Source organism: Carcharodon carcharias, chromosome 15, assembly GCF_017639515.1.
Source record: "Carcharodon carcharias isolate sCarCar2 chromosome 15, sCarCar2.pri, whole genome shotgun sequence".
Taxonomy (NCBI): domain Eukaryota; kingdom Metazoa; phylum Chordata; class Chondrichthyes; order Lamniformes; family Lamnidae; genus Carcharodon; species Carcharodon carcharias.
The window spans coordinates 34,588,154-34,614,201 of record NC_054481.1 but is presented as its reverse complement, the minus strand read 5'-3'; the positions used below and the strand labels follow the sequence as shown (position 1 = coordinate 34,614,201).

General features: G+C 43.8%; 1 protein-coding gene across 4 annotated transcripts in view; it reads left to right on the top strand.

Annotated features, from left to right (window-relative positions):
- Window positions 1-26,048, top strand: part of abat (4-aminobutyrate aminotransferase) — a 210,519-nt gene that overhangs the window by 129,923 nt on the left and 54,548 nt on the right. For all 4 annotated transcript variants that reach the window (XM_041205746.1, XM_041205748.1, XM_041205745.1 and 1 more), the window contains one exon: window positions 17,813-17,862. In XM_041205746.1, the coding sequence (XP_041061680.1) occupies window positions 17,813-17,862 (50 nt within the window). The remainder of the gene's footprint in view (window positions 1-17,812; window positions 17,863-26,048) is intronic.

The window sequence follows — 26,048 nt, the reverse complement described above, 5'->3', positions numbered from 1 at the left end:
CTCCCCTCTGAAGGGAGTATGTCCTCTGGTGCTGAAATCAAAAACAAGAGGACATTAAAATCAGAGCTAGGCAATTTGAGGGGGAAAAAAATCAGGAAGCATTTTTCATACAAAGGGTAGTAGGAATATGGAACTCTGTTCCTCGAATGCCTTTCAAGACTGATAGTTAGATTTTGTTAGGTAAGGGTGTCAAGGGATAAGGAGTAAAGAGAGATAAATGGAGCTGAGGTGCAGATCAGCCATTATCTATTGACTGCTGGAGCAGGATCAAAGGGCTGAATGGCCTACTCATATTCCAGCGTTCTAAATCGATGAACATTGAGTCTATTCATGTTGATGTTAAAACTGTAATGGGAAAATGGTAAGTTTGGTTTCCTGGTAAATTGAGATTAGATGGGCCAAGAGACTTCATCTGAATTTCTCTTGTGATGCTTGTGGCTTAACAACAATAACATTTTGGGTTTTGTTCAACAGGAATTTTAATTCACCCTTTGTAGAGGGATAGAAAACCTGGCAAAACCCTTTGACAGGGCCTTACCCATGTTCCTACCAATCTTAGTTTTCTGACTCTAATTCCACCTGAACTATTTGCAGAGTTGGATACATTTAAATGAAGCAGTAATGTTGGCCTGGTAATGTAAGTCACATTTCTGCTCATTTTCTCCTTACCAATGCTGCAAGCTAAGAATGCTTCACCGAAACAGGTGTGTGGCATTGCTAAAAGTGGTGCAGCTCCAGAAAATGTTTGAAGAGCCAAAGCCAGACTGCCAATTGATGGAGGGATGAATTGTCAGACTTTTATTGTTGGGCATGGCTCTCTTCATCTGAGGATGTCAGATCCTTTTGTCCCTCAAGGCCCCCTGCTGTTTTTAAGTTGCACCAGGCATCTGTTCAATGCAACAGCAGCCTTCACCCATGGTACCATGCCTCTTTCCCTGCTATGTCAAGTTTCCAAATGCAGTCAGGTATAATGACCTCAGAAAACTGCCCAGGGTAAATAGCAGGTGAGTTGGACGCGCATAAGCCCTGCAGCATCATATTTCTTTCATGGATCATGAAGAAAACCTCAGCCTGGCTGTCCAGATTGTGATGTAACCAAAGCACTACCACAAGCAAACAGCTGTGTGGGCTGTTAGTGTATTGTGCAATTACATTTTCAGATGACTGATCGATTCTCTTTTCTTTGCATTCAAACAGTTCAGGACCATTGATTAAGCTGGAGTCTATCAGGAAGATTGAATCTGTCAGACAGTTTTAGTCCCAGATTTGCTTGTATCCTTTAGACATTTATCAGTAACGACAGGAAGCTAATAGAGGTCTGTGCGATGTGATAGAAGCTAGACTCCATGTAACTTGGTGAAGAAAATGAAAGAATTCATATGAATGGAATATTAAATCGTGCATGTGATTCTACAAAGTTAGTGTGAACAGTCAGTGAAGTTTATTGGATTGTGATTTGTTTTGCTTTGTAAAATTGTCAGTTAGCACTTATGTTTTATAACCAAGTTGAATCCCAATGACTACCCAACTAAGTTGCTAAAAATGGTTATGCTGGGATTAAGTATTCCAGTAATATGCACAAATGAATAATCTGCAAAGAAAATTCTCTAGTATTTATATTTGATGCAGGTGTCCTGTTTATTACTAAAGTATTCCATGTCCCCACCGCCCCCCACAACCTCCCCCATGCCCCCTCGAATGACCCCAAAGTAAAAGCACTGTTGTAGACCTAAAGACATATGATCATAATATTCTCAAACTTGTTTCTTCGGGTGGAATTTTCCTTGCCCACTGGCAGCGGGCACAGTAGGTGGCATGTGCAGACAATTTGGCACAATAAGTTTCACAATGGTGGGAAGGCAGGTCGCGATTGTCCATTCAGCCTGCCAATGGCAGTCCACGTTTCCGCCAACGATCAGCATATCATTAAAAGGCCAGCCTGCCAGGCTCTTGGACCCTCGCCGGATCATGCATCCATGTTGGTGGGAAAGCACGTCGACATGTTTCACAACAACACACAGGCAACGTGCATCTGGCGGCCTTCACTTTGGGGGAACTGGAGGTGAGTGAACAGCATCGTTCCGCAGAGCTCACCAGGGTCGCCAGGTGCTACGCAGGCTTCAGGGGCACCTGGGGGCCAGGATGAAGTGCCGCCCTGCCACAGAGTTGACTGTTGTCAGGGGGGTGTCCGGGGATAACTGCTGCCCTACCTCGGAGGTGACTGCTGTTGGGGGGGTTGTCTGGGGGCAGTTGCTGCCCAGCCTCAGAGGCGACTGTTGTCAAGGGAAATGGCCACGCAATAGGGACACCTGAATAAACTGACCATCCTCTGCAACTGAGACAGTTCAGGCGCAGCCACAATGATATGATTGGGGCCGGGCTCCTAGACTGCCTGCCCATGGAAGCAACGTGGAGGCACCAACGTGCCACCAAGTGCTCCAGATCTTCCCCGCACCCCCACAATCGCCACCCACCCCCCGGTACAGACTGCGATTCCGCCACCACTTTATTGGACCACGCAGCAGTTGGACTGCACATGTTGTACAATCTCCTTGCCAATGCTGGCCATGTAGCAGCCACTGCTAGAGGCGCTCACAGCCCCTTGCAATCTCAGCATCCCAGATAGGAGCAGTCTCCTCCATGTCACAGGATAACAGGGCAGGCATGCAGCGCACTCATATGTGGCCCTCCGAGGGGTGGTCAGCACTGTCTGGGGGGCATTAAGGGGCTGTCACACAGGGCCAGGAAAGGTGCTAAGTACATCCATGATAACCACGTCTCTCTCTCTTTCATGCTACAGGAGGACCACATGAGGAGAATGGAGCCTAGTGACCTAGCTGTATGCCTGATGGCTTCCAGAGACCGTAGAAGATGGAGGAGAGAGCGACTGAGGCTCCTCACTGGGCAAATTCACGAGCAGCAACCTCAGGAAGAAGAGACAGCAGGGGCTCCTGCACACATTGCCCAGGAGCGATAGCGAGCTAAGGCTGGTCGGCGCCTCATGACACCCAGGGTCTTTAGACGCTGCCTTTCATTCCTGCAGATGACCGAGAACCAGTGTCACCGATGACTGCGCATGTCTAGGGACCTGGTTGCTCACATCTGGCACTTACTGCAGGACTTGGCGCCAAAGGGACATGAAGGGCATCCACTGCCAGTGGCTGTGAAAGTGACAGCGGTGCTCAATTTCTATGCCAGTGATTCCTGTCAGGGCTCCACAGGTGACCTCTGGGATTTCACAAACAGCCACCCACAAATGCATCCATGAGTTCACGGATGCCATCTTCTCGAGGGCACACAACTTTGTGCATTTTGCCCAGGACCCGGACAACCAGGATGCAAGGGCCATTAGATTTGCCCATATCTCGGGTTTCCCACAGGTGCAGGATGTGATTGACTGCACCCATGTGGTGCTCAGGTCTCCACTGCTACACACGGTGGACTACATCAACCACAAGGGCTTCCACTCACTGAACATGTAGCTGGTATGCAACCACCAGAAACGCATCCTGCAGGTGTGCGCACAGTTTCCAGGGATTGTGCACGACGCCCACATCCTCAGTCAGTCACAGATCCCTGGAGTCTTACAGGATCCACAGAGGCTCCTTGGGGACAAGGGCTACCTGCAGAGGCCGTGACTGATGATACCCATGTGGCGACCTCAGACTACAATAGAGCGACGCTATAATGAGGCTCATGCTGCAGCTCCAATTTGTTGGAGCAGACCATCGGGATGCTGAAGATGAGGTTCCAGTTCCTGGACTGATCTGGTGAAGCCCTGCAATACAGTCCGCAGAGGTGTGTCACGCATTGCTGTCATCTGCTGCACCCTTTACAACCTGGCGCTGCAACAGGGAGACAAGCAAGCTGAGGGGGAGATGGAGGAGCTGCACATCTCCTGTGACGAGGAGGACGCCAATGGGGATGAGGGTGAGGAGGTCCTCAGAGGTGATGATGGGAATGAGGCTTTCGCACTGGCGAGACGAGGCAGGCGTGCTCGGGAGGCCTTCATAGCTGCTAGATTTGTGGAGGATGATGACAATATGCAGTGAGGTGTCCCCATAAATCCTCACATTGCATTTGTGAACGTTTGACTCCAGCCTGGCTTATGGCAGTTCCAATACCTTCTGTGAGAATGCTCCTGTCATGGAGATACAGTAGAAGCCCTAATATTTGCTCAACTGCAGGAGGATGAATACGACATGCAGTGAGGACACTCCATAAATCTTTACATAGCCTTTGAGGATGTCTGACTCCTGTTTGGCCAAGGGCAGCTCGCTTGCACTCCATGATCAGGGTCATATCACAGAGACGCAGTCAGGAAACTTTAAAAGCATCTGATACTTTGTCCACCTTCAGCACCTGAGCCCTTCAGGAGCTGGAGCACAGCATCAATGGTCACAGATGCTGAAGAGATGGGGGCCAGCACCTCCTTAAAGGTGCTGAGAGCACACCAAGAGAATGAGAGAACTCTGTGGTGCCTGCCCACTACATTCTGGCAGTAATGACCAGGACTGCCGTGATGCAGGCATCAGTAATGTTTCCAGGGAGTGTGAGGCTGGACCATCACTTTGGTCTGAAGGCTGCACAGAGCACAGGGAAGAGGCCCTAGATTGAGACACCTGCCTTTATCTTGTGCAGAAAGGTTTCACATCTGAGTGACAAGAACACTGCTCATCAGAACAAGGAGCCATGGGCAGGGAGACATTCTTGGGAGTTTATTGACAATAGTGAACATTATGTACAAGTGATTCACACCCGTGCCCAGACTGTGCAACTAATTCTCCTTAACTTTCCTAACCCTGCCTCTATGTCTTATTGCTCCCTGGACATCCACAGCGGAGGTGGAGGCAGCCTGCTGACTGCGACGCCCTGTCTGTGATGACTTTGGCGAGTGTTCTCTGGAGGGCCGAGACTTGGAGGCCCTGGCCTGCTTTTGGCATCCTGCTGTGTGGCAGTGGCAACCTCCTCGGCCTATGGAACAAGAGCTGCTGAGGTCACAGGAAGAGGGGAGTCGGATGGGCTGGACACTCCTGGGTGGGATGGCCCCGGAGCGTGCACTTGCTGATCCTCCTCCCTATGGGTGCCCGAGGGCCCCAGGCTGACTCACTGAGGAGCAAGGGTAGTTGGAGTGAGATCGAGCTGCCCCACACCCTTCTCGCATACACACTGTTGGAGGCCAACTATGGTATCAGCGATGGAGTTGAGCCCGTGCAGCAGTGCAGCAGCAACGTCTTGGACCAAGGTCTCCATGGCAGCCACCACCCTACCAATGTTGATTTCAGTGCATTGGCATACCGGTGCATTCACCTCAGCCTGAAGGCAGGCAGGCTCCTCAATCTGAGAAGTGCAGCGGACATCTCTCCCTGATGTTCCTAAGCTTGCCTTTGCAGCTCCAGCAACTGTGACATGACTGAGTCCAGAGGCTCGTCATCTGACTCAGACTCAGCAACGTTCTGGCCTCCAGCAGTCCTCTGAGTGCCAGGGACCTGCTGCTGCCTGCTGTGGATCAGACAGTGCAATGTGCTCACCAGATTGTGATCCCGAAGCTACTCGGATGCTAGGTCCCACCGAGGTGTATGTCTCTGAGCTTGTGGAGGGTGTGGGTGAGCACTGTGACGGGATTTCAGGGAGGATGCCTTCAGATTCGTCTTCAGAGGTTTCTTCGAAGATTGATTGGAGGCCCTGGGTCATGGACTCTGTCGGCTGTTTGGCAGATGTGCCTGCGATAGCAAGAGGAGATAATTAGTGCATGGCAGTGGCCTGTGAAACAGGACACGTCACTCACAGCATGGTTGTCTGATGGATGTTGCACTGCTGGGCCCTCACTTGGTAGAGCAGCGCTGACCTCACCGTCAGCACAGGAGTGGTCCAGGTCCTTGTCGGCCAGCTGTATGGCTCTGTTTTCAAAGTCCATGAGGGCCTTGATTTCAGGCATTCCTCCACCGGTCTGCGACCTCGCTTTCTTGTGTGCCAGCTTGTCCTGCATGAATAGAGATGGAGAGAGTGTAAGCAGGACGCCTGCCAGGCCAGATGATAAGTATGCCCGGCCTGTCTGGGTGTTGAGTGGTCCCATGGACAGGATGAGGACAATGATGGTGAGTGTGAGAGAGTGAATGGTAATGTCCCTTGAACCAGCAATGAGTGAGGGCCCTGTGGATGTGTGATGGCTTTGTGAGTGTATGAGTTGAGAATAATGAGAAGGGTGACTTACCCTGGCGGAATGGAGGAGATCATTTATCCTCTTGCGGCACTGGGTGGCTGTCCTCTTCTGAAAGGCATTGACGCTGACCACCGCTGCCACAGTCTCCCAAGCTGGATTGGTCACATTGCTGCCCATCCTGCAGCCAGAGTGGGGGTACAGGACATCCTGGCGGGCCTCCATGGCTCGAGGGACCGGTTATTGAAGCGGATAGCCATGGTCTTTTTCCCTTTGCTGGCCATGTCTCCCGGGCAGCAGTGGTGAGCTGGAAGTAATGAGCGCTGTGCTTGCGGCTGGACTTTAAACATGACATCCGGCGTGATGCATCAGCATTGTGATGGTGGACAGGTGAATGAAAGCCCTCCCACCATGGAAACGGCATGTTTCCCGGGAGTGCATAAATAATGAGGCGGGTTTGGGACGATAGGGCATGAAAACCCGCCATCATGGCTGGTGGGAATAACATTGTGCCCGCTACCGCACTTAGTGCAAATCTAGGAAAATTCCGCCCTTAGTCTGTGCTGAGTTACCTGCTCTCAGCTGGAACTGCAGGTATGGCACAACAATTGACTTTACAGCCTCTAGGTTGGGAGAAAAGCAATGAAGTCTCCAGTTCCAGATGATAACTCAAGCTTGTCATGTGGGAAAGTCCACTTTTGTGGATTTACTCTCTATGGTTAAATTGCTTATTGGGAGGCTGTGTAAGCACTCACATGAAAAGTACTAACTATCCGTGGGATTATACTCCAGTACAAAAGGACAAAATTGGCAACAACATCAAAAAATATCACTCCACAATTCATTCCACTAGTTAAATAAACTAAATGGAAATTACACACAAAGTCCCCAAATAAAGCCAAAGGAGAGTTGAAAAGAAATACTTTAGAGCTGTAAGGTAACAGCTTTGATCTCTCACTTAAGAGACCTAGGTTTAACTTTCGCTCAAACTGAGCAGCCTGTTCTTGGCTTGGACTCTTGTTGGAGTAGAGTGCTGTTTTAGGGATGGGTGTTTGAATAAGAGGGGTAAAATGAGGGGGAGGCAGCTTTCCCTTTCTGGAACTGAATTGTGTTGGTATACTGAGTCTCCGGCCATGAATATTTTGCATGAGTCAACACTTGACTCATGAGTACCTTCGTCAAGAGTGGACGAGGTTTATTTGACAATGATCAACCATTGGGTAACCATGCTATTGAGATACCAGTATTCTTATGGGATTTAAAATTGAAATGCGGATTCACATTGCTTTGGTAAGTAACATCAAAGCAATGTTATTCCTTCAACCTTTTTATTTAATGAGGCTTAGTAGCAATACCTTTTCTAAAATATATGCCCTGATAAACCCTTTTAAAATACATTCCAGTAATACATAGATTTATGCTTCTTAAATCTGATACTGTATGACTAGAGCAGTCATATCTTCATTTCCTGTAGTTATAAATCTGTTTCGTTCAGGTGTTTTATGGCACTATTGGGAACTGCAAAGCCATCATTTTGGTACCTGCTACTGATTCCATCCCCAGACCTGACACCGTCTCAGGCTAAAGCAGACTCCTTGCAGCCTTAAGACTCTGTTCAACTATGTGTGGTTTTCCAACCCCATATGCTGCATATCACTGTGCCTACTTCACTTCCCCACATTGCCTACCTCTACTGCTGCTGCAGTCCCTGTACCAAATAATGCCTTTACAACTTCCAAAGTTTTCCACAACATTGTCCACTCCTCCACACCCCACCAAACTCTCCGTTCCTCTTATGTTGGATTCTTGCTCGCTCTCCCCTCTCTCCATCCATCATTGATAGCAAAGTCTTCAACTGCGTGGATCTTACTCACTGGATTTCTCTCCCTTAACCCTTATGCCTCCACCTCCCGCTCCCCCAATACAAAACCTCCACAAAACCCATCTTTTCAACTAAACTTTGGTTACCCTTCCGAATAACACTTTCCTTGCTCAGAATCTGCTTTCCACAAACCAACTGTTCAGTGATTTGAGAAATCAATGGAAGTAGTACAACACCTCAATGGTAGTAGTGCAACACTTATGGCATCTCAAGTGGAACTAAGTTATCAAGAGTAGTGTTCTTTTCTGTATGGCACCATGCCACATTAAAAAAGCTGCTAATAAAGGATGTACACTGAGCAGCCCCACACGATATTCATAATTCAATGGAATAATCTGACCCATTAACCTATCCCTTTGACAAATCTTCAAAATGAGGGCGCCCATTCAAGATGATGGCAATAATCAATTTATACACACCAGAGCCTTATTTTTGGGTCCAGCTGGAATGTGCATTTTCTGTAGCCTGCAGAAACAGCTGATAGCATCTAATTGTAGACATGAATGCTGTGACCAACATGAAAGAATGCAGCAAATAATGCTTAATAGATAAATATACTTCCTGCTTATCACATCAAACATGCCCAGTGGCAGGGAAAGTTTGTCACCCAAAGCAAATATTTCCTAGCTGCAGAAAGATGGGAAAAAGTTGCCCCATAATTGATTGGGTGTGGAGACTTGGAATGAAACGGGTTGCATTCCTATGATATAAAAACAGAAAATGCTGGAAAAACTCAGCAGGTCTGGCAGCATCTGTGGAGAAAGAAATGGAGTTAGCGTTTTGTGCTTATATTGACAGTTCCGAAGAAGAGTTCTATTGGACTCGAAACATTAACTGTGGGCGGGATTTTCCGTGTCCGCTGGCGTCAGGTGTGAGTGGACAGTATAACGTGAACAGTTTCACAATGGCGTGAAACCAGTTTGCGATCGTCCACTCAGCCCGCCAATGGCAGGCCATGTTTCCTGCCATCGGATGTCGGGAACCTCATGGTAATACATCTGCATATCATTATTAGGCCAGCCCACCGGAATTGTTCTACCCCACCGCACCCGCCTCCTCCCCACCCCCCCCCCCACCCCTGCTGGATCATCTGCCCTTCCCAACGACATGTTTCACAACAGCACATTAGCGATGTGCACCTGGTGGGCTGCACTTCAAGGTTTGTTTGCCTGCCTTGCTTCAGTCAGCACTCAGTCATCAGCGCCAGGCTTCACAGACAGCACCACATCGCTTTTAGAGGGACTCACAAGCATGTCCCTACCTATCAGATCAGCCATATGTGGGTGGCTTTTCAATGATTGCAGGGCTAGGGCTTCCTTGGCGAAGGGGGAAAAGTGGCCTCAGGCAAGGGAAGAGGCTGCAGGATGAGGGCTTTGCTGGAAAGGAGGGTAACCCAGAGTGTGTGTCGGGGCGCATGTTAATATGTGCAAGTGGCCTCAAGATAGTGAGGGCTGAGGAAGCAGTCTCCAGAGGAGATGAGGCCAGATGGACATGTGAGGGTGTGTGTGAAAGAATGGATGGCGATGTTGCTTGAGCTGGCAGTGAGTGAGATGCCAGTGAATGTGTGATGGGCTTGAGTGAGTTTAAAGTGATCAGATAGTTACCATACCCTGGCTGAATGGATGAGATCGTTCATTCTCTATCTGCATTGGATGGCCAACTTCTTCTGTGCAGCATTGGTACTGACCACCCCTCCCATCGCCTCTCTAGCCTGGTTGGTCATGCTGTTGCCCGTCCTGAGGCTAGAGCGAGGATATAGGACATCGTGGCAGGCCTCCACGGCATCCAAAAGGTGTTCCAGTGACGCGTCACTAAACCTGGGGGCTGCAGTCTTTTTGCCTTTCATGGACACCTTCCCTGCAGTAGTCATAGGCTGGAAGCACAGCTGCACTTTACATATGGCGCCCAGCATGATGAAGCAGTGAGGTGATGGCATGGTGAGTGAATGAGAGCACGCCCACCATCGAAACGGCGTGTTTCCTGAGAATGCATAACTAATGCGCCGGATTTGGGACAATCCAGCATGAAAACCTACCATTGTGGCCAGCAGGTAAAACGTCGTTTTACCCGTCTGCTACCGCACTTAGTGCAAATCTGGGATGATTCTGCCCTCTGTTTCTCTCTCCACAGATGTTACCAGACCTGCTAAGTTTTTCCAGCATTTCCTGTTTTTATTTCAGATTTCCAGCAACCACAGTGTTGTGGAGAAAAGCAGCCACTCTGGAGTCTGTGAGGCTCAAGTGAGTAAAACACCTTTATACAAGCATGTCTGTGAGAAGATTCCTGAGCCTTCCAAGGGAAACCTCTCAAAATTTTACAATTTGCAGCAACCTTTTATAATTCTTACTTCCAAACGTTACTGTTAGATCTCATTAACAACCACTAATCACTACAGGATCGCATTAAATAGCCACTAATGACTGGTTGTTTTAATACATAAATCACCTGGTGAATTTCTTTTGACCTAATCAGAGCTAGACAACACATGACCTCCCAGCCCTGTCTGAAATTGAATTTCCTTTTATCTCCTTCATATTTACACAGAGGTGAGCAGCTCCTTTTGTTCATCTCCAGAAGGTCAAGTATCCCATCATCCCTCTTGAGTCTACTCTAAGCTTATTAATGTCTCTGCTGTATATATTTTAATGCCAATCCTAACTGTCCCAATTCAGCATTTTGCTTTTATTTTGTGCATTCATATGATAGTTTAGCCTAATGAAATGTCCCATGGTGCCTCATAGAAAAGAAATGGATGCCATGAAATGATGGGAATTGGGAGAGGACATCAAACTAGGGCTGAAAAGAGACAAACTTTTAGAAGGTTTTTATAGTCTAGGGAAGAAAGAGAGATGGAAAACAGTTTTAGGAAATAAGTTCCAAAGAGCAGGGCAGAGACAGCTTGACGTCTCTGTCAGCAATGGAGCAAAGGGAAGGCCAAATGACAATGGTTTGAGAAATAGAGCTTGTAGAAGAGAAAGGAAGAAAAGGCTACTTATTACTTACTTAAAAATATTCCCATGCTAACCACAACTGGAATAAGGTTAATTCCAACCTGCATGGTCTAATAGGGAATATTCAAAACTCATCCTTCACTTACAATAAGCTTCACATCACCAAAATAAAATGTTAGAACACTTCTCTGCACTTTGTGTTGCACTTGTTGTATGATTCAAAGAAGAATGGCAGAATATCTGGTTTATTCAGCTTGAGAGACTTTTATTTCTTCACTCAAGTTTTCCTCATGTGTAGTAACCTTGTCAATGTTCCCAGTTGTACATTATCTGTCTGCTCACATTCATCAAAAATTCATATAGTTTCTTTAAGCCTTCAATGGCCCATTACTTTAGAATACAAAACCGTGATACAAGGGCACCTGAACAGGGAAACTAAGTTTTGTGATGTCAACAGTTGCAAGCCATTTTCTTCGAAGTGTTCAAGCTTATTTTCTAACCTTTAATGAAATTTGAATTGCCGTACTGGGAATCTTCATTGGAATCGATGCTATAATCAACAAAAATATACATTCATAATGGCACAGCTGAACTGGCCTTAAACTTGACCCTTTCAGGAAAAAAATTGTGTTGAATATTTTGAAAGAGAAAAAGACCGTTTTCAGAATGTTGAAGAAATTAATTTTGAGTTTGGAGCCCTTGTGTGTAATCCTTTGCAGATTCTTCAAGTTTTTTGTACAAATGTTTAACATTTACAATTCTGTTATTTGTTGTGCTACTGTTAGCGGAAGTCTTCCTTCGAAAACACTGAGGAAGTGTATCCACACTTAAGCAGCACGCTGATAAAAGATTCACAAATTTAGCTGTTGATGATTAACAAGAATCTGTTGGATGACATTGGTGCTTCTTATGCAAGTTTTGCCAGATTGTCTCTGTGTCCTAACATATATCTAATGTTGACTAAAAATGGTACTGGTGTCAAGGCCAATTACATTAACATTCCTTAAAAGACTTCCAGCTGTTATTTGGCAAAACATGGGCAGAGGTTTTAGTCCCTAACAAAAATGATTTTTTTTCCCTTTAGCAATCAGTACTGGATCTCAATGTTCTGATTAGCATTTCAGAAATGTTCAGTGTGAAACAACATAGCAAAAATATATATTTACTTCCAGTTACTGGCTACACATGAAAATTGATTGATTATTTCTGAAAACCTACTTAAGAGAAAAATTTGAGTTGCCAACATATCAACAAAGATAATTTGTGAGGTAACCAATGCATGCTTTATGCAGTAGGACAGATTTGATTAGGCTTTCCTTATGGCACAGAGTCTTACTAGCGGCAGGTTCCCCTCAGACCTTGAACCTTGTATCCTTGATTTGATATTTGTCCAGTTTTTGAAAGTGAGATTTTAGGGCCAGCTGAGGCCACACTGCAGACATATGTGAACTTGAGTAACTTTGCCACAACAGTGAAGTGTATTACTGTAAGCCACTGTAATTGTACCCTCTGGTTTCTGTAGTGTTAAGAGTCTTGTGAGAAGGCGTAAATGTTCTCTGCATGTTCACTCCCTAAGGGTGCAGGACAGAAACTATTGGTATTGGTGCCCCATTTTCTATGAGGGAGGAGAAAGTATATTTACAAAGTTGGGTAAATTTACCTAAGCCCTTCTGATACCAGCAAACCTCTCCAAGCGCTGCCTCACTTCTAATGCTGCCCTCACAGTTAGGGTTCTGTAAGAGCCCAGAAGAGCTGTAATATCAGTAACATAATTTAGTTTGATTCCTGAACAGGAAAGGCAGATCTTTTCATACAAAGCCAGCATGAGAATCAGGGCAGGGAAAAATTGATGAGATTCACATTAGAGACAAGGTCACAATGGTTATGATAAATATTATAACTTCCAATCTGTTGATTTGTAATAGTCAAACTATAAGCGTTCATTGTGCACATGACTTACTTGATTTATTTTTGCCTTTTTCTTAAATTTTAAATGGCTCTTTAAATGTCACCAAAAATTTCACCTTGACTGCATTACTATCAATAATAACAACTTACATTGATTTAGAACAATAGAAAAGTACAATGCAGAAAGAAGTCATTTGGCCTATCAGCCAACCCTTTGAAAGAGCTATCCAATTAGTCCCATTCCCCTGACCCTTCTACATAGCTCTGCAAATATTTTCTCTTCAATAATTAGTCCAAACCCCTTTTCAATGTTACTATTAAATTTGCTTCCATCGCCCTTTCAGCACATTTCCCATCACAGCTCGCTGCATAAAACAAAACCTCCTCATTTCGCCTCTGGCTCTGCAATTACCCTTACGCCCTCTCTTCTGCCAGACAGTTCCTCCTTACTTATTCTGTCGAAGCCCTCCATGATTTTGAACACCTTTGTTAAATCTCCCACTAACCTTCTTTGTTTTAGGAAGTACAACCCCAGCTTCTCAAGTCTCTCCACATAACTAAAGTTCTACACCCCTGGTACCATTCTAATAAATCTCCTCTACACTAAGGCCTTGACATCTTTCCTAAAGGGTGGTGCCCAGAATTGAATTAATCCAGCTGGGTTTAACATAACCTCCTTGCTTTTGTACTTTATGTCTTTATCTTTTAAACCCGGGATCCCAATGCTTAAAACAGTGTTCTCCACTTGGCCTTGCAGCATCAAACATTGTGTATGTACACCACCATTTCTCTCTATTTCTGAATCCCCTTTAGTTTATATTGCTGCTCCTCATTCATCCTAGCAATATACATCGTTTCACACTTCTAAACTGCACCTGCCATATGCCTGCCTAGTCTGAAAAACAACTGTTCACCAATACTTTCTGAGCTTTCCACCCCTTTAAAGGGCCATATTTTCCCCTTTGAGGCAGGAATTATGAGTCAGAAAATTTCCCGACATTGTGACCCTGCCTCCTGTCCAGCAGTGCCCATCCACACTATTTTCATGGTGAAGTGTTAGGAATGGGCTGGAGTCAGAACCTCCACCTCCCATAGCAGGCCTGAGGTGGGAATGGAGGCTGGGGAAAGCTGAGGTGGGCATGTTAGAAGACCCGGCTTCATTCGCTGGGACAGAAGCCCAATTCTTTACCTGTGTATTAGGCACTCTAGCCCTCACGCCCCTCATCATTCCCTCCCCACCTCTCCAACATCCCACCATGCCCCCCTCCATACCCCCATGCATCCCATTTTCCCCAGGCCCACTCACTGAGTTTTCATTATGGACAGAACTCATGAGCTCCATAATAACATTGTGAAGTTTTTGAGATGCTTCTAAAACTGTTAATCAAATGCACAGTGATTCAAACTTGAAAAAATATTAATCTTATTAAAATGTCAAAATAAACAAAAAGCTATTCAAAAACCACTTCAAGAAATATAATCCTCTTAAGAGCTCATAAAACTGTCAACCTCAACAAAACTCAGTCCCCTTAACAGTTATGTCAATAACCCCTGCTAAGCTGAATCTATTAGTGGGGGTTGGAACTCAACCAAGCATTCATAATGAGATTACATTGCATAACTGTGTTAACAAAACCTCCAGAGCTGAATATATTAAAGTCTTTGAAGCAGTAGAACAGTTGGCCATCTGTTCCACTCTTCAAAGGCTAAACAGATACTGACCTGTCAATCAAAGAGCTCAGCCACTTACTGCATTGTTTCACAGGCTGAACAGATGGTTGATCTTACAATCAATGCAAGATCAGAGCACAAGGTTGATACAGTAAAATTTGATTCTCAATACAGTTTAATGCAGAAGAGCACTTTATCCACTGGATAAATTAATCTAATGCATCTGAAGACTTTGCCACTTTCAAAATACTGGTTAACTTAATGGTCACTTACCTTTTCTAAACAAAGCCCTATCATCAATTCACTGGATTAAAAACATTCTTAACTTCTTATACAGCATTACATTATGATGTGCAAAGTTAGCAACACCTTTTAAACTCACCTGTCAAGAGGTTCCCAACTCCAGAACAAGCATAGTTCACAGCACCTCTGAGCTGGCGTGAACCATCTCTCCTTCAGAAGCTGGCCTAACTGCATGAAAATTGGTGGGGTGTGTCTGGAATTGCCATCCTCCGCAATGGAACTGCTGAGGCAAGATTTCCCCCCATCGGGGGCAAAGTTGAAGGGCAGGTGTGCTTCCGATCAGGGGCGCGGCGCCATTTTATGTGGGCGGGCCAATTAAGGCCTGCCCAGCGTGATGTCCGCACATAAGTGCTATGCGCTCCCTGTGCAGGGGGGGGATTCCCAAAATCAAGAGTGCATGCGCATGAAAGAGCACACTCATCTCCCTGAGGATAAGTGCAGCCTCAGGGAGATCGACTCTAAATGTCAAGAAGCTAAAAATAGAAAAATAAAATTTCCCTAACATGTCCCCTCATGTGACACTGTAATTTTTACAAGAAGTTTATTAAAATTTTTAAAAACTACATGAAATCTCATCCTGCCCGTGGATGAGGTTTCATGCTTTTTCTAATTCGCACCGAAGCTCCTGGCCTGCCTGCCAACTTTAAGGTTGGACGGGCAAGTCCTTTAATTACTTAATTGACTCTGTCAATGGCCTCAGTTGGCCCCCCGCTCACCACACCAACGCGCAAAGTCCTGCCCCTGATGTCGGGATTGCTGTGTGCGGGCTCACAACCCGCATCCTTATCCCACACTTTAAAAAGTGCTACATAACAGGAATTGGGGTGGAAATCCTGGAATCCAGTCTTGCCTGCCTGTTTTCCCCCCTTCCGACGTGAGTTTTCCCCAGTCCTCTGACACTGTTCCCACATTTAAGTTGGATTGGAAGATGTGGTCAGGGCCTCCACTATCTGCGCCCTTGCTCCCCACAGCAACCGAGATGCATCTCATCTGGATTGGGTGACTATTCTTCCTTGAGCACTCCCAACCTTTTTAAGTAGCTCTCTTTATTTGCTCTATCCAATCTCTGTATAGCCACTTCCTTTGCTGTGACATTAGCAGAATTCTCATCTTTAGCGTCTTTTAACATGGAAATGTATAGCAAGCCTATTTACAGCATCGTGATCAAAAACAGGGACAAAGAATAAGATTATAGAAGGGGTAACTGAGGCAAAATGTAAAGAAAGTGTTAAGGGAGAAGGTGGTGGGAGAGGTTTACAGATGGAATTCCAGACCATGGGACAACTGCTCACTTGGCTTTCAAATAGTGGGCTGAAGGGCTGTGCAGAAGAGGCCAGAGATCTCAAGGGGCTGGGGATTTTAGGACTCATGGAGGTTGCAGAGATTGAAATGGGTGAGGGCGTAAGGGGAATTAAAAACAAGGATTGAGAATTTTAATTGTGAAGGACTGGGGGACTGAGAGCCAATGTAGACCAGTGAGAACAAGTGTGCTGGGTAAGTGAGTTTTGGTGCAGGATGGAGTGCAAGCAGTAAAGTTTTGAATGAACTTAAGTTTGTGAAGAGTGGAAGTTACAAGGCTGGCCAGGAGGCTATTGGAATAGTAAAGTCTGGAGGTCACAGAGGCATAGATGAATACTTCAGCAACAGATGAGTTAAAGTAGAGGCAAAGGCAGGCAGTGTTACTGAGGTCTTTGCCATTGAGAAGATATGGAGTTCGAAGCTGCATGCAGGATGGGACACAGAGGTAGTGAACAGTCTGGGTTAACCTAGCATCTTTCTGATGTTTAGTTGGGGAAACTGGCAGTTCATCAAAGACTGAATATTGGATCAGGATTTTGAAGGCAATGAAGGGGTGGAGAAAGATGACAGAGATGTAGAGCTGGATGTCATCAGCATATATCTTAAAACTGACATCTGTGAAACAACTCAAGATATTTTTTATTCTGATTTCACCACCATCCTGTTACAACATTCAATATCAGAAAATGTACACACTTTGTCTAATGTGACAGATCAGAGCCAATTGTGAATAGTTGGGTGTTTTGATAAACAGTTTATCAAGAAGGGTCATATTAAAACGTTAAGTCTGTTTCTCACTCCACAGATGCTGTCAGACCTGCTGAGTTTTTCTAGAATTTTCTGTTTTTATTTCAGATTTCCAGCATCCACAGTATTTTGCTTTTATCAATGTGACTCCCTGGTGTGATTACAGGACATTCAGGAAGATCTCAACAATTTCTTTGAGGGTGCAGAGTAGTGTTTGGCTTTGTGGAAGGTTTTTAATCATTTAACCATGCTATGCTTGAATTTTCAACCTAGTTGTTGCTTGATTGTGGTTTCTGTGGTGAAATATGTTTAGAGGCAAACTCAATAAGGTGGCCATGATATACATTCTTGGATTTCCAATTTACAGATGTGATACCTTTCTTTTTACTCAGTTAAAAAGAAATTTGCAAGTTCTGAATTTAATTGTATTTACTTAATTTAAAACAAAATCTGATAGACATACCAATAATTATATAGTTGATCTCTACCCATTTACTAAATACCAGTATAAAAGCAAAAAACTGTGGATGCTGGAAATCCAAAACAAAAATAAAAATACCTGGAAAAACTCAGCAGGTCTGGCAGCATCTGCAGAGAGGAACACAGTTAACATTTCAAGTCCATATGACTCTTCAAGTCATATGGACTCGAAAGGTTAACTGTGTTCCTCTCCGCAGATGCTGCCAGACCTGCTAAGTTTTTCCAGGTATTTTTACTTTTGTTTTGTACTAAATACCAGTGTTTAGACATGTCTGAAGCTTAAAAGGTATACAGTTTAAGTTCTAGTCGAAAACTGATTTGCTTTACAACTGACTTACATTACATATTCAGTAATGAATATATACATATATGTTCAGGCATATTGATAAGTTGTCTTTTTTAATGTTTTAGGTTACAACCATCCAGCACTGGTTAAAGTGCTGCAGAATCCAGAAAATGCGGTAAGTATGTCCTTTTATTAATTGCCCCTGTTTATTTGCTTGCCCTCTTTGGGGCATAGCCACCAGGCCCTTGCTGAGAGGCTGACCAGTCAACTGTAATGTCTCTGTCAGTGCAGCCAGCAATTTAATAAGCACCATACTTGTAATATCCATGAATAAATGTCCCTCCATCTTTTTGTCTGCCCTTTCCTTAATGTCTCTCATGACTGCACACCTGAGGATAGGAATGTACTACTTGGAGAAATGGGACACACAAGTCAGTATGCTACCACCCTATGATGCTGCATCAACATAGTGCATCATGCAGTATTTTTATATTTTAAATTAAAACAATTTAATTAGGATTTTGCAGTCTATACTATTTTGTCAGTTTAAAAAATATATACTTTACTGCTTTCTATATGAATGCAGATTAAGGAAATGTCTGTTCTGTGCATGTATATCAGAACTCTGCTCCACATGATTACAGAATAAAGAAAACAGAAAAAAATCAGAACAATTTCCCTACTACCAAGTTGGACATCGTAATCTAACTTTTAAAACTGCTTAAATTATTTGCAGTTAAGTAGTGGATATGATAATGGGCTATTAACCCAGAGATTATGCGTGCAACTCCCAGCAAACCAATGTCATGAACTTAATTCAAAGTAGCTGGTAATTTGTGGGCTAACACCAGGATAATGGCAATCTACTATGCTGTTATTAAAAAATCCACTTGGTTCCCCAAGGGAAGGAAACCTGTCACTCCTACACGATCTGACCTACACATAACTCCAGTCCAAACTATATGGGTTGACCCAATATCGGGGGCAATTTTAACACTTCTTTGGGAAGAATGAGAAAATCTCTGGGGTTACGTACCCACCACAAGGTCTTCAGGAATCCATTGTTCCATATTTTAAGCTACACTACCAAGCAGGTGGCAGTGAACCCTCCCAAAGCTGCAGGTTCATTCTTTATATATTCAATTTTAACTGGTTGCTTGAGTGGGAAAGATATTGTGGTTTACCTGCCCGGCAAAGACAGCAGGAAAAGGAGCCATGGCCAGAAGAGGCCCAACAGGGAGTCTCAAGAAAAGCTTAGGCCTCCCATTTCATGGACTTTCCTCCCTTATTGAATGCAAGACCCCCTTGAAACTGAGCCCGCCACCTACATTGTGTCAATAGGCAATCACTGGGCCATGCCTTTCTCCCCTGACTTCCCATCCATTTCTAGCAGGAAGTTAGTCAGTGGGATTTAAATGAGGCCCAGGAGTTAAATTTGGCTAGACTTCAATTCTGGAGCAATGGGTGAGTTTCCAACTCCCCACAATACCCACCTACCTAAAATCTGTTGTGTGTTAAAATCAGGGTCACCACTGAAACAGCATAACCCTCAGTTATAAAACAATTTCTGCTACCAATAAGGACGTGAAAAATGGTTGAAGAGAGACATATTTTGTCAAAGCTTTTCGTCTTGCACTCAATGCATACAAAAACAAAATGCCCACCATTCTTGACGACTGGCCAAATTCATATCCATTGGACCTGCCACTCAACATGACCAGACAGCCTTGCTCAAAAGTAAGCTAAAAAAATCGCTTGCTGGACTTGTGTAGGAGCAATGAGCTGCCACGTGATATATATGATGGGGTTCTTCCTCATGGCTCACTGTGTCTGTGTATGTATGGGCTGTCCAAGACAGTTCAAAAGTAATGTTCCTTTACCTCCTATTTTATCTATGACTGGTTCTGCACAGCATGAATTGGCCAAATGGCTGGGCAAATTGTTACAACCAGTTTTGAGCGCGTTTTCCACACACACAGTGAAGGATTCCTTCAAATTTATGAAGATCATACAGGACTTGCATATCGAGAGTAATGCTGTGTCCATGTGCTCATTGCTAGCCTATTCACCAAAGTTCCACATAAGTAAGCCATAGATATTTGAGCTGCAGCGTTATATCATGATGACCTAGACCTGCCACCATTGCATGAAACAGTATTCTTTGAACATACAAACTCGGCAACTTGCGCAGTTGTGTTCAGTTTTAATGACACCATGTATGCTCAAATAGATGGTGATGCCATAGGATCCCCTCTAGACCCATCTCTCATAGACACCTTTGTTGGGTTATATGAGAAACGTGTCTTCGATGGAATGACAACCAACCTCCTACTCCTTGCATATTTCCGATATGTGGATGATACGTTTGCTTTGTTTAAATCCTCAGCTGCATGCAATAATTTCCTTACATCTCTTAATGGGCTCTAACCTTCACTCAAGTTCACCTTTGAAGTGGAGCAATCAAATGAATTCCCCTTCCTTGACATGCTAGTTAAGAAATCTGCTGGGGGTTCTCTACCACGGTCTACCACCACAAGCTTGCCCTCATTGGTCAATACGCATGTTGGGACTCATACAGTCCCACGTGCTATAAGATTGGCCTTATCGGCAGACTTGTTAATAGGGCCCAAGCCATTTGCTCACAATGCAAGCTTTATGCTGAAATAGGGTGCATCAAAGACATCCTGCAGGATAATGGCTACGCTGATCAGATCATTTCATGCTGTATGTAATGCAAATTCATGAATGGGCCCAAGGCCATCACTGTCGGCCCCAAGACCATCACTGTCGGCTCTGAAAAGTGCCCAGTCTATCTCAGATTACCCTGGAAGGGCAAAGTATGAAAAAAATTGGAGAACAGGTGAAACTAACTGTTTCTCATTGCTACTATGCAGGATGCTGCCGTCAAGCCAAAAAAAATTCTGCCTATCACACAAATGAGTAACGTGGTGTATGAATTTCAGTGCCCATGTGATGTTTGGTATCTAGGCCATACACCCCAAAGACTGATGGATTGTATCAGTGTGCCCCTTTCACTGTTCACATCAGGCAAGGTACAGACTGTACCCAACCAGCCTGTGCTTGCAAAACTCAAAGCAGTGTCCAACATTAGATGTGACTCCGCGATTGGACAACATTTGCTAAATAATCCTCAATGTGCTAAGAATTACGCTGACAACTGATTTAAGATTGTCAGCCAGGCTCGCAGTGTGGAGCATTTACATGTACTGGAAGCCACATATATTAATACAGAGGGCTCTGTCTTTGCAGACAGAAAGAACATGTACACACATTGAGCCTGTTACAGCTAAACAAAATAAATGACAGCCATTCACTGGTTCATTCCCCAGGGTAATGTCTTGACCAATCGGAGTCAAGCTGTCTGGTTTAAATTTCAAACAGTGCTTGGCAGTTAACTGTCACCAACTGGTACATTCTCCATAGGAATACCTCAACCATACATATGAATTAGCATCAGAAGGAGGCCATTCAGTTCCTCAAGCCTGTTCCACCATTTAATTAGATCATGGCTGATCTGTTTGTGTTTGGAATTCCCATCTACCCCAATAACCTTAGATTCTTGTTAGGCAAGTGGCTCAATCTACCTCTGCCTTAAAAATATTCAATGACGCTGCTTCCTCCACCTTCTGGAACAGAGAGTTCCAAAGTCACACAACCCTCTCAGAGAAAACGATTCTCCTCATCTCTGTCCTAAAAGGGCGACTCCTAATTTTTAAACAGTACCCCCAGTTGTGAAATTGCCCAGAAGACGAAACATCCTTTCCATGTCTACCTTGTCAAGATCGCTCATGATCTTGTATACTTCAACCAAGTCACCTCTCACTCTTCTAAACCCCATTGGAAGCAAGCCCAGTCTGTCCAACATTTCCTCATAAGATAACTTGCTTATTCTAGAAATCAATCTAGTAAACCTCCTCTGAACTGGCTCAAATGCATTTACATCCTTCCTTAAATAAGGAGACCAAAACTGCACACGGTATTCGAGACGTAGTCCCAGCAACGCCTTGTATAACTGAAGCATAACATCCTTACTTTTATGTTCAATTGCTTTCGTAATAAAGGATAGCATTCCATTAGCCTTCCTAATTACTCGCTGTACCTGCATACTAACTTTTTGTGACTTGGGTACTAGAACACCTAGATCCCTCTGCACCTCGGAATTCTGCAGTTGTTCTCCGTTTAAGTAATACCTTACTTTTTTATTCTTCTATCAAAGTGAACAACTTCATATTTTCCCACACTGTGCTCCATCTGCCAAATTTTTGCCCACCATTCAACCTATCTATATCCATTTGCAACCTCCTTATGTCCTCTTCACAACATACTTTCCTATCTATCTTTTATGTCATCTGCAAATTTAGCTACTAGCCATCACTCCCCCCATCTAAGTCATTGGTATAAATTGCAAAAAGCTGAGGCCCCAGCACAGACCCCTGCATGACTCCACTCGTCATATCCTGCCAATTAGAAAAAGGTCTATTTTATGCATACGTTCTGTTTTTGCCAGCTAGCCAATATTCTATCCATGCCAATATATTACCCCCATACACCATGAGCTTCTACTTCGCGTAATAACTTTTGATGTGGCACCTTGTCAAATTCTTTCTGGAAATCCAAGTACTGTACATCTACAGGCTCCTCTTTATCCACAATGTTTGTCACTCCTTCAAAGAACTCCAATAAATTGGTCAAACATGATTTCCTTTCACAAAACTATGCTGACTCTTCTTGAAAACTCTTTTCTAACTGCCCAGCTATTATCTCCTTAATGATCAATTCTAACACCTTCCACACAACAGACATCAAATTAACTGGTCTTTGGTTTCCTGTTTTCTGCCTCCCTCCCTTCTTGAATAGAGGGGTTATATTTTGCTACTTTCCAGTCTGACGGAACCTTTCCAGATTCAATCATAGTCCACTTGCCAACCAACCAGCACTCTGTTCTCATATAGTTTAAAGATATTGTTTCCCCTGACATTGCTATTTTCTTGCGAATTGTCCTGATGAGTGCCAGATGAAAAGCTTCAACAAAAAATGATCTCTTTTTTTCAGCAATACTCTCAAGTTTTGTACTACTAAACGACTCAGGAGAGTGGTGGCGAACAAGGCGGCAAGGGTTTGGGACAGGGAAGCAGTGAATGGGAAAGTCAGGCGAGGTGGATAGTGAAGCAAAAGTTTGTTTTAAAAAAAAACTTGAGAGAATATTCAGTTACCAAACTAAAGTGAAAATGGAGGCAGCACTCTTCAGGGAACTTCACTAATTGACAAACCACACTAAATCAAAAACACACCATTAGAACACACTTTGAACAAGGAATACCTGTACTGCATACAATTCTGATCTACATATTACGAAAAGAATATGGAGGCTTTGGAGAAGGTGCAGAAAAAAGATTTCCGAGCAATGTTCCCTCAAACACAGAAGTTCCCAGCAGGCCAAGCACAAATCAGCCTCTTTAAATTACTGTATATGCGCGGCCACGCCATAGGATTTAAAGGGCCCACACACTTAAATGAATAGGCCGTGTACAACAAAAACATCTAGGGAGATTATTCACAAGGTTGACACCAGAACTGAAAGGATATACTTATCAGGAAAGGCTGACCGGGCTGGGGTTGTTTTCTCAAAAAGAAAAAGCTCTAAGGGGTGACCTAATAGAGGCCTTTAAAAGTTATGAAGGGGTTCGAAAGGATAGACATCAAGAAGGTGCTTCCACAGTTGGGGAGATCAAAACAATGGGTCATAAATATAATATAGTCTCTATTAAATGGAATAGATAATTCAGGAAATACTTCTTTATCCAGGGAGTGGTTAGAATGTGGAACCAACAACTACAGGTAGTTGAGGCAATTAGCATAGAGGCATCCAAGGGGAAGCTAGATAAGCACATGAAGGAGAAAGGAATAGAAGGATATGCTGATAGGGTTAGATGAAGAGGGATGGGAGGAGGCTTGAGTGGAATATAAACACCATCAGTTGGATACATTCATCTGTTTCTGTGCTCTAAATACTATGAAATTCTATACATTGTATAAGTGATGGAGGTGCTTAGAATTATGAGGAATTTTAAAAGATAACTATAACAGTTTCCGCTGTTGCATGAGCTAGTAACTAAATTGATGATCAAAACAACAATTTACACCCATGCAACACCTTTAAAGAGGTAAAATGTTACGAGGCACTTGACAGGTGAATCATCAGACAAAACTTGACATCAAGCCACATAGGGAGATATTTGGACAGGGGACCAAAAGTTTGGATAGACAGGTATGTTTTAAGCAGAATCTTAAAGAAAGAGTGAGAGGTAGAGAAGCAGAAATGTCTAGCGACATCTCTTCAGAGTTCAGGGCCTTGGCAGCTTAAGACACAGGCACCAAAGGTTAAGTGGTTAAAATCAAGGATGTGCAAGAGGTTAGAATTGGGTGAGCTCAGGATTCTGAGGATTTTAGGGCTGGAGGATGTTACAGAGCTCGGGAGAGGGCAAACCAAGAAGGAATTTGAAAACAAGGATGAAAATTTTAAAGTCAAGGTGTTGCTGGACCACAGGACATTGTAAGTCAGATAGCTCAGGGGTGATAGGTGAACGAAACTTGGTGTGAGTTAGGGAAAGGGGCAGCAGAGTTTTGGATGAGCTCAAATTTCAGGACAGTCAAAGATAGGAAGCCAGTCAGGAGATTATTGGAGTAGTCACCAAAAGAACAAATGGGAAAAAAATTGAGAAACTTTTTCTTACACAGAAGCTCTGAGAACATGATGCAGTGACAGGAGCAGAATTCCAATAACCTTTTAAAGGGAAAATGGATAAATACTTTAAAAAAAAACTTGTAAAAGGGCAGGGAAATGGAACTAAATGGCAAGCACTTTCAGAGAACTAACACAAGTATAATGGACAGTGACTGCCTTTGGTGCTGCATAACTCTGCATTGCTAAACCGAATGCTTTATGTTGACTGTAAAGCAAAGGTTGCCACACAACATTCTTGTGAAGGAAATAATTCAGATGCCTCAACTAGGAAAAACTAAGATGGTTACATTTTGGTCTATTGAGAAATGCATGTAAAAGGCCAAAGATAGGTCAGAATATCATAAAGCTTGAAAAGAGTAGGAGATAAAGTAAGTTAAACCAAGATACTTGGGTTTTGAGAGTTTCTGCCCAGATAGCCTAGAGAGAACTTCCACTGTTCTAAGATTTCAACACAGTGAAGTTAGAGGGAGAAGAAATACCCTGTAGTGTGATCCTTTGGAGCTTAGGTGGAACAATAGAGGAATGATAAGAGAAACAATGATCATTGTAGTACCGATGAAGGAGGCAAGAAAAGATTTTAACAGAGAAAGAAGTTGGAGACTGGGAGTGCAAGAAGGATCACTTCTCAAACTGCAAGCTTTAAGAAGTGCTGTAATAACCTCCTTAGATATGGCAGCATTATAATGACAGCGGAATCAAAAGAATAAAATGTGATAGAAAATTCCAGAAACTGTTAAGAATTGCGCCAAGGAGGCTGGAAAAGAAACCATGCCACAGGTTTCAAATCTGGTTATGAAATGGGAATGGAGAACTATCGCAGAAGAGAAAAAACAGCACTGGACAAAAATGATTAAAAAGAAACCTATTACTCACATGACCTTGTAAAATATTACAGGTAAATAAAAATCTTTCATGTAGTTAAAAACGATACATATATATCATTGAGTAGAAGAAATTTAAAATATTAGAAATGATATTTTATGTTTCAATGATGCTTGAAGTTTACTATTTTAAAATAGGTATCAAATTAATAAATAAAAGAATTCTGTTTAAATAAGGTTGCATTTTAATATCTAATTCTAAAACCACGTACATTTGTTCAATTTACAGATTTATGAAGGAACGGGCTACCAAGATTTGGGGTGACCCATGACTCGAAGAATCCTCGATAGAGTCAGTTTCTAGATTTGGGGAAACATCAGTTGCGGAGGAACCCACAACTCTCCTCTACCCCATATGGCTCCACAACCCCTGCAGACTGGCCTTCAGAGGACAGAAGGGAGTCGTAATAGTATCATCCTGGAGCTCCAAGAAGGAGGGTTGCTGGTTTCTCACAAGCACAGTGAGCAGGTTAACTAGAGAGGCAGCTTATTCTGCCAACAGTGCCCCACCAAATAGCATAATGTTATATGCAACATCATCCTGTCATTGTGCATCTGGGCTGTACAGTGACACGGACATTTTGAGCAGCCTGATGAAATAGACATGTGCCTCCAGCATGCTGGCCTGTGGAAGGTGGAGTACCTGGTCTTTGACAGGCACAGTGGCACAAACCAAAGACAACTCTGTGGATGATCCTACCACAGGTGCGCAGT